The following is a 13,297-nucleotide window of genomic DNA, read 5'->3' on the forward strand; positions in this document are numbered from 1 at the left end:
TCCCTGACTATGACCTCACTCTGTCCATGGGCAGTTCTGTCTGCATTTTACCTCTCACCCTCTTCTCCCTCGATATATATGTCCCATCTCTCCTTCCGATCTTTAATCTCACATGGTACCTGCCCTGCACTTCTGAGCTGTAATCCTTCATGAGGACCTTCTGACTCACCCCCCTGTCAGTAATCAATAGATTTGGATTATGCCCCCCTCCACTTTGACCTTTCCTCGTCTGCATACTATTAAATGGCCACCATCCTGCTCCCCTCAGCCCTTAAAACTCCTTTTATGTTCCTACGCCCTCACACCATTTTATTTCTGTATACAGCGTCTTGTCCTCCTCTATGCTCTGTAATCTCTGTATATTACAGGACTTTCTATTACTGTTTTCCCCTGCTTCTTTTCTTATCTATGCATATTGCTTCTTGTGTATCATGCCCATTCCTCCTTGCCCTGCTTTCTGTGCATATGGACTCTTACATCTGCAATGTCCTCCTGTATGTGGCCTTTTTCAGCACTTCCTTTACTGTAATATTGGTATGCAGCATATCTTTACTATTTATGGTTGGTAATCTCTGTAGATACTTAGTCGCTATTGTCTGTATATGAACTCTATTTCCCCCCCCCTTTTTTTGGTTACACAGCTTGGAACATTCAATTACTGCACATTTCTTGCTCAACATTCCCATTTCACTATATATATATATATATATATATATATATATATATATATATATATATATATATACACACACACACACGGGGATAGGGCACATAATGAATTTAGGAGGGAGTAGGGGGGCTGCAGGGGGATCTCCCTCCCCGCATATATATATATGTGGTGAAAAGGGGGTACAAAAATTGGACATTTTCGGTTGTCGCAGTAACAAATGAATGGTAATCAAATTGGCATGGGTAGCATAGCTCAGTGGCAACGCGCTCGTCTTGGCAGCAAGACAACGCAGAGCAACACAGGTTCGAAACCCAGGTCCGTGCTTAGAAGCCTCTTCGTTATTAAGCGCGTTATAAAAAATAAATTCTAATTATAGATCCTGAAATCTTTGTACACCTCCACCGTTACCTACATGGATCCCTGCCCTGATCTTTATGAATATAGCCTCTCATTCTTGCCCCGGCCTAGTTTGCAGTCTGACAGTAGACGGCTTCTCTTCTCCTTTCTATTATATTTGTATAAGGCACTCTTCCATGTCTGTGATCCCTGTACATGCGTATTTTCGTCCTTTGCTGAATGCAGCCTGTGCATATTGTGTTCTTCCCTCTGCACTTTACGCACTTTGCATGCCGCTCTTTCATTGATAGCCCGTTATCTTTGCATATGTCCTATTGTCTCCCTTCATGGACTTGATGTATAGGGCCTCTGTTAATCTTTCCTTTCTGTAGCCTTTGTATATTTATCGCCCCCCACCCCTCAAGGTGGTAAACTGTTTTATTTGTTCCACTCCCCCCTTTCTTTAATGTCGGTGGTGTCTCTCTTTTTGTGACTATCCCACTCTTACATGTCTCAGTCTTTAATCTGCACGTTGTCACCCTTTTTCTTCCGTGGTCTAAACATTGACTGCTACAAGGTAGATCAGGAAATGTGTAAATGAGTCCAAATACAGTGCGGTGCAGATGCCAATACTTACGCTGAGCTAAGGCTTGGATTTAATAATACTTCTAACAAAAGTGTCAAGAAAAGTCTAGTCTGCATTCTTGAGGGCTGATTTGCAGCCCTTGGCAATCATTTTTTTTTATTTTTTTAAGCTGAGCTGAGTGTAGGTCAGTTGAAGGAAAGGACCTCTCTTTCCAGCAGTCTCAGCGTGGAACAGCTGATACAAGGACTAGAGTCCACCATCAGCTAGGGCATCCACTCCTCCTGGAAGGAAAGAGACTCAACTCCCTGCCTGATTAAACTGTGCTCTCTCATCAAGCATGAGAGGACCTGCCCAGACCAAGAGCTGACAGAGGCCGAACCCGTCTGCTTTTGTCAGCGAGATTCTCAAACTATGGGGACCTTCAAAAAATGCTCTTCCACCTGGATGCAATATTCGTTAAAGCATAGCCCCTAAGAAAAGCATAATGGCTTCAACTTAACATAATGATGCTTATTGTCTTGGGGTCATAACCAAACCCCATCTTTTTGTATTCTTTAATTCATCACAAAAATATATCCATAAAAAATCTCAATAGTATTCCCTAAAAACCATCTCCATGCCAGAAGTAATTTGTATGATTTTGAGAGAATCTGTTTGCGGCCGGTGCCCCTCTGCACATGTTGGGCGATCGGTGAGTTACACCCGGCATGCTTTATCGAGTTCATTGCTTTTCCAGGCATACCTTCAGTTGTATGCATTTCCACTTCTGGTTATGAGGTAGACCATATTCATTCTGTAGTGCGGTGAAAGGAATCCTTTTCCCTCCATCCCATTCCTGTTGTATCTCGGTTATCCCTACATCGATCCACTCTTTCCATCGGAAACATCTTCTTCTCAATCTTCAGCTTCCGGTTGAACCATAGGTGTGCCTCCAAATGGAGAGGAGGACCGACCTTCATTTGATTGTGCCTTCAACCAACCTTTAAGCATTGTCGCCACAACTGAGTGCCTAAGGAGTTCTTTCTTGTCGGATTATGGACATTGCATCGAATTTTGTACGACAAATGCATTTCCATCTAATTCTTTTGCATCGAAAAAATATGCATCAAATGCATTTTTTTAATCTTTTTTTATGGGGGGGTACCCCAACCCCCTGTTTTTAACCCTTTAAAACCCACCACAATAAAAATGAATCCTTTACCCCCCCAAAAACATGCATTCGATGCATATTTCTTCTATGCAAATGCATTCGATGGAAAGGTATTGGATGCAAAGTCCAGATACCTTTCTTGTCACCATATACTAATTCAGTTTGGCTCTTGGCTTTTACACTTGACATGTCCAGGGGCAGCCACTTTATACCTCACTTTTTCCCCGCCATGGCGACAGCCTCTTCTGAAATGCAATGTGTGAGGTAGTATAGCTCGACCTTTGTCAAGTTTAGTCCTCCCGATTGGTGATGCGCATACAGCGATGGGGCGGAAGTTTGCACAATCAGCAAGGTCTCTGCATGGTTTAGGAATGATTGAAATGAGGCCTCTATTGTACTCTTCCGGGAACTTGCCCACCCCTTCCGCCTCTCTGTATACTCTGGCAAGCAGTGAAACAATGCGTAGGGCTTTCAGCATGTAGAAATCAGATGGGAAGCAGTCATTCCCTGGTGACTTCCCTCTTGGCAGCTTGTGTTTTGCCAACCTGATCTCCTCTCCTGTTATTGTAGCATGAAGCTCCTGCCTCGCCTGCGCATCAAGCATTGGCATGGCTAGATCCTCTAAAAAGGTTTTCCTGTCTGGCTTGCTTTGTTTGTCTGTAGATTCATATCGCTATGAACAGAAGCCTTCAGATGCATTGGTGTTCTCTTCTGGGTCAGTTATGTTGGGGTAGTCTGCGGTGACTTTTAAGCTCTCCCTCCTTTACTTTTTTCTTCAAGTACTTAATTTTAAAAATCGGCACGGTTGCTCAATCTGAATGTTTGAGCACCACTATTGCACCCAGGCTGCACCTTCGAAAGTCTTTTTTTTCTGCATTTCTTTACAGGGGTGCGATTTCCTAGGGTTTCCCAACTAATTGATTGCATTTTATTGTTTGATTAAAAGTCTATTTTTATAGAACCTTGATTGGACATTTCTTTATTTTGGAACCGTTACATTTAAGTTGTTTGTGTTGCTACTGCTATCGGCTCTCACCTTTTCTGAAGATCTAGCCTGCTCCACCACACAAGGTGAAGGAGGTATACCTTTCAGGTTTGCCTTGGGATCATGTCTGGTTAAGTAGCAGTGTGGGGCTGAGTAGGCGATTTAACCAACACTCCTCTCTGTACTCCTGCAGAGGACTGGTCGTTTGATCACACCCGGTCTATAATGTTGACTCCTCCCATCCATGATCTCTAATCTCTGTGTGGGCCCACTTTGCTCCTGCCGGGTCGCTATTATTTGACTACGTTTTCTCCTAGTTTTCTGCGCTCTCACTATGTTGTATCCTCTTCTTTGTTTCCTCCCCACAGATGGAGAATGGAGTGAGCAAGCCGTTGTATCTCCCTTGTCATCCAGTTATCTGCACAGAAACAGAGGTTCCACTCTGCGCAGCCCCTCCATGTCCCCCCAACCTGATGGCCCAATTACCTGACTGTGTCAGTGATGCTGGCAGAACACAGCTCCCTGAAGGTGAGACGCCCACAAGCTGTGTGTGTGCTCCTTGTCAGTCTATCTCAGGAATCCTAGAATGCAACTGCGCGCCGTAAGTGTGTGTGTGTGTTTGTGTGCGCGCACACACACCTGATGCATGCCTGCATATGCAAGTGTGTGCTGAAGTATGTGTTATGGCACATGAGGTACATAACCGTGTGTGCAAGGTATTTGGGTACATGTGAGAGTGAAGTAAGTGTGTATGCATTGGGTTATGCAGGAATTCAGGCCGATCTACCCATGTCATGCTGGTGGGAATGTTCCAGAGGTGGCAAGATTTGCAGGTTTGAACCTCGGGTGTGAAGAGTTAGGGATTCATGCTTCCGAGGAAGGTTGCTATGTTAGTGCATTGTGTGGCTTGTGTGTGTGTGTGTGTAAACCTAAGGTTTGCAGATATGAAATGTACTGAGGTATGTACCTATTGCGGCATGACTGACATGCACCTTAAAAGTGTATATAATGCATTCTATGTCCATTTGTCCTCCCTGTTGGGGGTCGCCTGCCAGGTCCATCTGGCAGGCGCCCCTGGGGTGCTGCTTCCTCACAGCACCCAAACAGGCCCAGCGCCTGTGGGAGTTTGGGGCCTGCCATGTCCATCCGGCAGGCCCCGCGGCACTATGGGACACCAGCGCCATCGGGGTGGGGGCACAGCCTGCCAGGGTCCTGACCATGCGGACCTCGGCCACCGTCCTGGCCCGAGAGTCCCATGGCAACAGGGCCTGCAGGCCTGTGCCTCCCACAGGTAGGCCTGCGGCCTACATCAATCAAGAAGACACGGACTCAGACCAACCTTCCACGGAGTCTGCAGCCGTTCTCCCTCACGTGCCTGCAGGGGCTCCTTTTATTAGCTTGGGCCATGACACAGTCATGGCCCATCTTAAAGGGGCCATACACGTGAGGAAAACACATCCCCTTAAAGGGGCAACGCACACACAGGAGGGTCCCACCTAACACTCCTCCTTTTTCATAACGAACAAAAACAAACAACTGTTGAAACACACAGGCATCCCACCTGTTGTAAAACAATGACATTCTTGTCGGTTTAGAACTTGTGGGGTAGACAAATAATAAGATATTCCACCACCACATACTTTGCTTACTCAAACAATTAAAAACCTAACGCCTACTAATTACAGACTTAACATATATTGTCCCATTTCTAAACACACTCAGCAGGTGACAGTCATGGCAGGTGGGCTGCCAGAGGACCACCGGCCTTTCCGCCACAGTTTGCAAAACCCTTTATTAACCTGGGGCTCTGAACGGTAACATAGAGACAAACGCCGTGGTTGGCGGCTGGTATTACATGCACACCTCGCAACTGTGGGATCACAGCCTCACCTTATTATTCTTTACTGAGACCACTTAAAGCATGTAGTTACTATGCAGGTCAACAGCATCACAACACAAGATTACTGAGTCCTCTTTAAACAATCGCGAGGCAGCAGGAGACCAGTCCATTTCCCAGCAGTGTCCGTTCAGGAGTCACTTCCCGAGTTCAGGTCCATTGATGGTATAGTTCACGGCCGGCAAAGCCGCACCTAGCGGGTACCAGGGGCCACATCGGCATAGTCACTTGACGTTCAGAGCAGAGTAGCGAGACGCCGGTCACAGGGCATCCAGGCTGCTCATGTGCTGTTGACAGATTACTGTGGTGTTGATCGAGTGCGGAGTGACATGGCAGCACTCACCCCTTTTTGTTGGCGATGCTCCCCTGATCTGGCACATCTCTTTCCTCCAAGGGGCACAGCAGGGCGCACAAGCACTCATGATGAGCTGCAACCCATTTCTCGACTGATGCACTGAGTCTTGGTTTTCGGGCCCAGAGCTGCCTGGTCAATTGGTCACACCCAAGGTGTCGATTGCACTCAGGGATCCGGCCGGTATCTTCACCAAACCCCATTGAGCTTGCCCCTTCGATGGCATCGCACGCAGAGTGTCATTAGCAGCAGGCAGCCAGGGTGTTCCCAGTAGCGGACAGTCCGGGCCACTAATATGTCGAGCAGAATCGCTTGTGTTCGATGGCGCTGATCCGGGAGATGATCACTCCTCTGCTGATTGACCCTCCTTTCCACTCACTGTAGCGTTGTGCCAGGTCTTGTCTGGCAGCCACCTCTGGTTTGAAATTGCGCATCGCGCTTCTTCCCCGGTCCTGGAGGGTCTTTTCCTCTTCCTGCCCTGCCAGTGCCACATCCCCCGCTGGACCACACTGGCACCGAATGTGGGCAAGGATACCCGGTTTTACGGAGGGCCCGGTAGTACAGAATGTCTCCTGTCCCATGTAGCACCTCCTGGAGGGCACTGTTAGTCCGGTGTACAGTGCACCGATCACTCCAACGTCCTGGCCTGACACCTCAATGAACATGAGAGTGGAGGCCCTCCGGTAGAGGCATTGCGGCTCTGTGGGCACCGGTGCCGCAGCTCTATTATGTGTCCCATGTGCTCAGAGCGGGCCGCGCCGTGGGACTAGCTGCTGGGGCACCTCTGCCCCAGAGCCGCTACCTCGATTGCCACCCGGCATCTTGGGACCTCGCGGGGCTCTTGATTCTTACTGCCCTTGCCCGACGCAAGATCTTCCTTGGGGTACTTTGGGCAGCACGGCCCTCCCCAGGCACCACCTCAAGTCTGGGCCCTGCAGGGCAGGGATGTCGCATTTGCCCATCTTTGTTTGTGTGCTCTGGCCCTCATGATGGTCACCGACTGTGGCCAAGATCCCACTGGTGGTCGCCCAGGATCATGCCATGCACCCACAGGTGCCTCTTCATGCTGGAGCACGCCTTTTCCTTCACCGCCGGGCCCGAGATCATGCTGGGGGTCCGGCAGGTGTTCAGTCTGCCCATCCCTGAGCACTGCGGCCCCGCCCCAGAACCAAGCACCCTCCAGATGCGCCCACCGCCGGGCCCGAAGTCAGGCAGGGGCTCTCCCCAATGCCGCTCTGAAGTGGGGCACCGTGCCATTCGTTCATCACCACATGGCCCGGGCAGCTGGAACTGCGTCCGCTCCGGCAGGGCCTAGCATTCTAGTTCTCTCGTCACCGCCACGTGCCCCGGGCCTTGCTTCAGTGGTGCTCGCTCCAGCAGGGGGCATACCTTCTTCCTCCCCTTTCTGATCTTCCTCGACGCCGCCACACACACCGCCCGCGGCCCGGGATCACTACGGGGGCTCCGATTGCGGATGATACTTGAGTGCGGCGGACACTGTTAGGGTGTGGGTTGGATCCTCTCCCCAGGTGGAGAGTTCTTTATTAGTTCGTGGCATTGCCACCAGCACCTCCTTCCGTGGGGACAGCAGGCGCCCCGGTTCTTCGTGGGGGCTGCTGGCGGCATCGGCTGTCTGACACCTTCCTTAGGGCAGCGGGCGCCCCAGCTCTTCTTGGGGGGCGCGGCCTCTCACATCGCGGCAGATGCCGCCCATTAGGTCTCGATTGGGGGCGGGGGGGGCCAGCACCCTCATGGCCGCGGCGGCTCATTTGTCCCTTTTTTGGGGCACAGCCCCCCCACCCACGACAAGGTGTAGGCATGCTCCGCCGCCCCCGTCCGCACGAGCACCCTCCTCAGAGGGCCGCGGCCAGGGCGGAGACATGCAGGGCATATCCCCTCCCTGCGGCGATGGTGTGCCGCTCATTCTCCTTGCGGCTGCGACCGTGGATGCACCATTCCTTCCTCTGGTGCATCCGGGGCCACACCCGCAGCGCCAGCACAGCGTGCCACGTGGGTGGGGGAGGGGCAGGCAGCTCACCTCACCACCGCGGCCCCAGTGGGGGAGGCGGGGATAGACATCCTCGCCGCCGGACAGCCGGCGGTCATTCTTCACCCGCGGGAAAAAGGTGGGCAGCCACCTTCACTCCGCCCGACATTTCCTCCTGCTTCGGTTCCCGGAGCACCACTCATTCCTCGTGGGCCCTGATGTTGGGGTTTCCGCCTCGCGGCGGGGCGGGACTCCGTCTCCCCCGAACGCGGCAAAAGGCCGCTTGTATTTGCATCTTCGTGCGGCCGACGCCGCGGACCAAGCCTCCCCCACATGGTTGGGGAAGGCAGCTCCATCTGCGACTCCTTTGCGGGCCCTGCTGGGAATAGGCCCGCACCCAAATTATCCGGCGATGTCCGCCGCTCCTCCCCGGCACACGGGTGGGGGGGCCTCAGTGCCTCCTCCTTGCTTCTTTGCGGTGAACACCGCAGGGAGTGCGTCCCACCGCCGGGGCAGCCCGGGCTCACATCGCCCACGCAGCGGCAGTGAGGCGCAGGCCCCGCTGGACCCGCGGTGGGGTCGAATGTTCCTCTTCCCCCCCCAAACCACTCACTGGCAGCGGGGGGGGGCCACGTGGACACGTCCTCGTCGCCATTGTTGGGGGTCGCCTGCCAGGTCCATCTGGCAGGCGCCCCTGGGGTGCTGCTTCCTCACAGCACCCAAACAGGCCCAGCGCCTGTGGGAGTTTGGGGCCTGCCATGTCCATTAGGCAGGCCCCGCGGCACTATGGGACACAAGCGCCATCGGGGTGGGGGCACAGCCTGCCAGGGTCCTGACCATGCGGACCTCGGCCACCGTCCTGGCCCGAGAGTCCCATGGCAACAGGGCCTGCAGGCCTGTGCCTCCCACAGGTAGGCCTGCGGCCTACATCAATCAAGAAGACAAGGACTCAGACCAACCTTCCACGGAGTCTGCAGCCGTTCTCCCTCACGTGCCTGCAGGGGCTCCTTTTATTAGCTTGGGCCATGACACAGTCATGGCCCATCTTAAAGGGGCCATACACGTGAGGAAAACACATCCCCTTAAAGGGGCAACGCACACACAGGAGGGTCCCACCTAACACTCCCTCTCGCGTTGAAAAAAGGCAGCCTTTTTTGGAGCCTCGGTGTGGCCGCAAACAGGCCACAAATAGGTATACAACCCTTTCATCAGGAGTTCACCTCAAAAACCCCTCATACTATGTGCCCGCTGCACCTTGTTCTCTTCGTCTGAACTGCCATCTAAAGTACCATAGAACAATATCAATATTCTTTTTATGGGCATGCTGTTTCACTTGTATGTGGCATATTTAACGTGTGTTGAAATCGGTTCATAAAGTCTGGCAAATGCAGAAGTCTACCGACTATTTATCACTCATTCCATACCGGTAACTCCAAGTATACATGAAATAGCTGTGTGTAAGCAAACCATGAAAACCCCCCTCTATTGCATGGAGCCTTCACACAGACTGGGTGAGCAACCCCCTTCTGAATATGCACCTCCATCTTGAAAGCTCCAGGAAGAAGCCATGGGACCTACCTGCAACCAATAATGCCTCCCAAACCAATCTCATCGGCTTCTTTTTGGTGGACGAGTCGATATCACCAAATCACCCATCGATATTACGTATGCTCGGAGGTTCTGGAACCCTAGGTAACAAATACAAATCACTTTCACTTTCTCGTCGGTTCTATTACACTGTCGTAGCTGCGGCTTAAAGGACGAGCCCACAATGTGTGTTTTGGAGAAGGTTTTTTAGATTTTGGAGAAAAATTGTGATCTTTCTTGGCAGTACATTATATTTGTAAACCTTTTTGGTTTTTCTTTGCCCATTTTAGTCTGTATTTGTTAGGCTCCTTTGTCATATATTTCCTTTTCACTCTTTCTCTGTTTCCGAAAAGTTTTGCTTGTTTTCACCTTTTTCACAGTAGATTGGAGACTTCCCCAACCTAAGTTTCTCTCCTGGGTAAAAGGGCTCAATACAAATATATCGAACAAGTTCCCAAAGGAAAAGGCTATATAGAACAACACTCTCATTAAACATTTTAAACATGTGTGAATGCAGAAAAGAAAAACAAAGACCCAATAACAAAAAGGTACAGACAAAATCTAATCTAAATATATTTCATTCATGTTCAAAAAGGCCTTCCATTGCGCACTTGGTTATATATTCAAGCATATCAATGAGAGACACTTCAAATGTATGTTTTAATAAACAACATGCCAGTCATCAAGAAACTGACCTTGATCGTTTAATCATAAGCTACGATAAGCCTCTGACAAAATGTCACACTTTATTTCAAAATTCGGTGGACCAATGGGTCCCATCATCTCAATTAAACAATGAGTATTTTATATATATATATATATTTGTAAGGCTTGTGGATCTGCTTGGAATTGCATGCTATGCATAGGCAGACATCTATTAAAAATCGCAGAGTATTGCATGACTTGTTTTCGAAATTCGAAAAGGAACGTTGAGTAGGCGTGCTTGTAATACTATCCCTTGTGACGTGTACTGTACCCATGATCCTTCACACGTCGAGGTCCCTCAGATTGTTTTGTTTCTGACATGGGGGATCATGAAGTGTTTGTGCGAGTACAAGAAAGTCCAAGTGGAAAACATAAAGGTGGCATACATCAATGTACCTTCAACTTTAGGAGGGGGGGGGACGAAGGGTCGGCGCATGTAAATCTCTAAGCCGCTACAAGCATCAGAAATACTAGTACCGTAAATAATGTATGCCTTCTGAGGCTTGTGGATATGCTTAGAATCCCTTCTAATGCATAGCAAGCAGTACCCGGAGAAGGAGGTGGGTTGTGTGAAGGCACAGCTGCAAATAGATGTTTTAATACCGCTTGAACCACCTGTGAATCTTCTTTAGAGTATTTCTAAGCAGCAGTGTTGCCTAAATATGTGAATAGAATTGCAAGAAGCAGCTTTGCAAATTGCATCTAGAGGAATATTTGCAGTGAAGGCTGGAGTAGCCCCTGTGCCTCGAGTAGAGTGGGCTGTTGGTGTGAAAGGTAAGGATTTCTTTGATAGTGAGTAGCAAAGTTGGATGCACTTGACTAGCCATCTTGAGATAGTGGTCTTCTCTACCAGCTGCTATGGAAACAGAGTTGATATGTCTTCTGTAGTGGTTTAGACTTGTTTAGGTAGCACATGACATGTACAGTACCCATGGTGCTTCAGCCGTTGAGCTCCCTCAATGTTTTTTCCACTATCATAGTTGGTCACTATTTGCGGAGTTTCCTGGCTAAAGCCATTTATTATAAAATGTTGTAAAATTATTTAAGCCGTTCGTGCCCCTGAGTGCGTATCATTTCAAGGACCGTTCTTCAGTGGCTTTCGACAGACGGCTCCAGTTCCGAACCTCCGACTGCAGATGATCGCCTGTCGACGACCGTTGTCCTGTCGCTGGCCTCATCCTGTTACAGTAGGGAGAATGGGGGGGTGGTCATTTACTCTTGCACACACAGAATGTCTTTTACTCTTGTTCCACTTTCCATATATTGTCGTTCTGCCTTTTACATTAATAATGGAAAACACTCCATTTAAGTTTTGCGCATCCTGCAACCGTAAAGATCCCTGGAATGACGCACACTGTTAATCATTGCCTCCCTAGACATCACACAAAGAAACGCTGCAAGTCGTGTAAACTCTTTAAACACAAAACATTAAAGGACCGGCATACAAAGGTTGGGCGGCCCATGCAATGCAGGCTGAGGCATCCATTGATGTAGCAGGCTCTGAAGAGTCCAAAGATGCACATGGTGTCGCCCAGGATGATATGGGTTCATCGGAACCCCAAGTCCCAGTCCAGTCCTCCGATAAGCAAGCCAGCGGTCATGTGATGGAGACCACACTCTGCGACAAAGGCACACATGCCCAACACACTGTGTTGATGACATTTTAGGGGACAAAAAGTTAGTCACACAGTTCATACCCTTACCTCAATCAATACTAAGACAGATTCAACCATATATCCTTACCCAGTCATTAACCAGAGCAGTTAATCCTAGAATATAATTATTTTTAAGGCTGCTCCTACAGATCCCCTCTATATTTGGGGACAACTCAAACCAGATTCTTTGGTTGTAACAACCACAAGGAAGAGGGCAGGTACCACGCTAGCATCTGCAGAGTCACCCCCTGAAAAAGAAAGTAAGAAACCTTACACTTTAGGCAGAAATATAGTTCGGTCAGTAGCATACCAGACACGCATTACAAATACTACGTTATTAGCAAGTTATAACTGCCACCTATGGGACACTGTACAACAACTACTAGATGCAATCCCTGAGCCCTTAAAATCACAGATTTTATAATCAGTATCTGATGACAAGCAAGTAGTCAACTGCATTCTTAAGAACAACTTTGATGCAGCAGACAATGCAGGTTGCGTACTGCAGAGGGTACACTTTTAAAACATCACTCCTGGCATCGCCATCAGTTTTCAATCTAGAAATGCAAGCTACCTTGTTAAATATGCACATTGAGCCCAATATTATTTTCAGAAAAGCTGTTGGTGATGCACTCAATGGTACAAAGGAAGAAAATGAGACCCTAAAGTCTTTAGGCCAAAAACAAACGCACCTTATATACAACTACGGGTGGTGGGGTGTTTAATGCACTCCGCTCCTTTCGTGGGCAGGGATTTCCACGCACACAGAGTTACAATCTGGGACAATTCGCTGTTTGGGTCAACCCTCAGAACCAACCCGCCCCTTACCAGTCAAACTTTCAAAGGGGCTATAGAAGGGCTTGAGGTGGAGCCACCACTGCTAGAGGCGCTCCGCCTCCAAGTAATGACATTCCAGTCCATGTTCCCTCTAATGCCTCTCCAGTAGAAGGTCACATTTGTCAATTCACCCATGCATAGGAGGGAATCGCACCCGATCAGTGGGTGTGATCTACAGTGGCAGGGAGTTACTCAGTCGAGTTTCTAGAGAAACCCCAACATCATCCACCAAGACACCGGAAGATGTCTCCACAGCATCAAAAAATACTACAAGAGGAAATCCAGTCTCTTTCAAAAATGCACTATAGAGCTGGATCCAGCTCACCAGGTAAACAAGCGTATCTATTCAGTGTACTTCCTAGTGCCAAAGAAAGACTTAACAATGCGCCCTATTTTAGACCTGCGTTCAGCCAACACATATGCAAAACCACAAAAGTTTCAAATGACAACACTGCAAGAAAAAATTCCCCTCTAAAACAGGGGGATTACATGGTAACATTGGAAATGAAAGATGCATACTTTAATATCTCAATGCTGTCAGTGCACTGGT

At 49.2% G+C, this 13,297-nt stretch overlaps 1 protein-coding gene across 1 annotated transcript in view; it reads left to right on the plus strand.

Annotated features, from left to right (window-relative positions):
• LOC138580289 (tumor necrosis factor receptor superfamily member 1A-like) overlaps positions 1-13,297 on the plus strand; it is a 235,152-nt gene that overhangs the window by 202,144 nt on the left and 19,711 nt on the right. The window contains exon 9 of the mRNA XM_069650703.1: positions 4,096-4,255. Coding sequence (XP_069506804.1) covers positions 4,096-4,255 — 160 coding nt within the window. The remainder of the gene's footprint in view (positions 1-4,095; positions 4,256-13,297) is intronic.

This window comes from Ambystoma mexicanum, chromosome 3p, assembly GCF_040938575.1.
Source record: "Ambystoma mexicanum isolate Mex_15411 chromosome 3p, UKY_AmexF1_1, whole genome shotgun sequence".
Taxonomy (NCBI): domain Eukaryota; kingdom Metazoa; phylum Chordata; class Amphibia; order Caudata; family Ambystomatidae; genus Ambystoma; species Ambystoma mexicanum.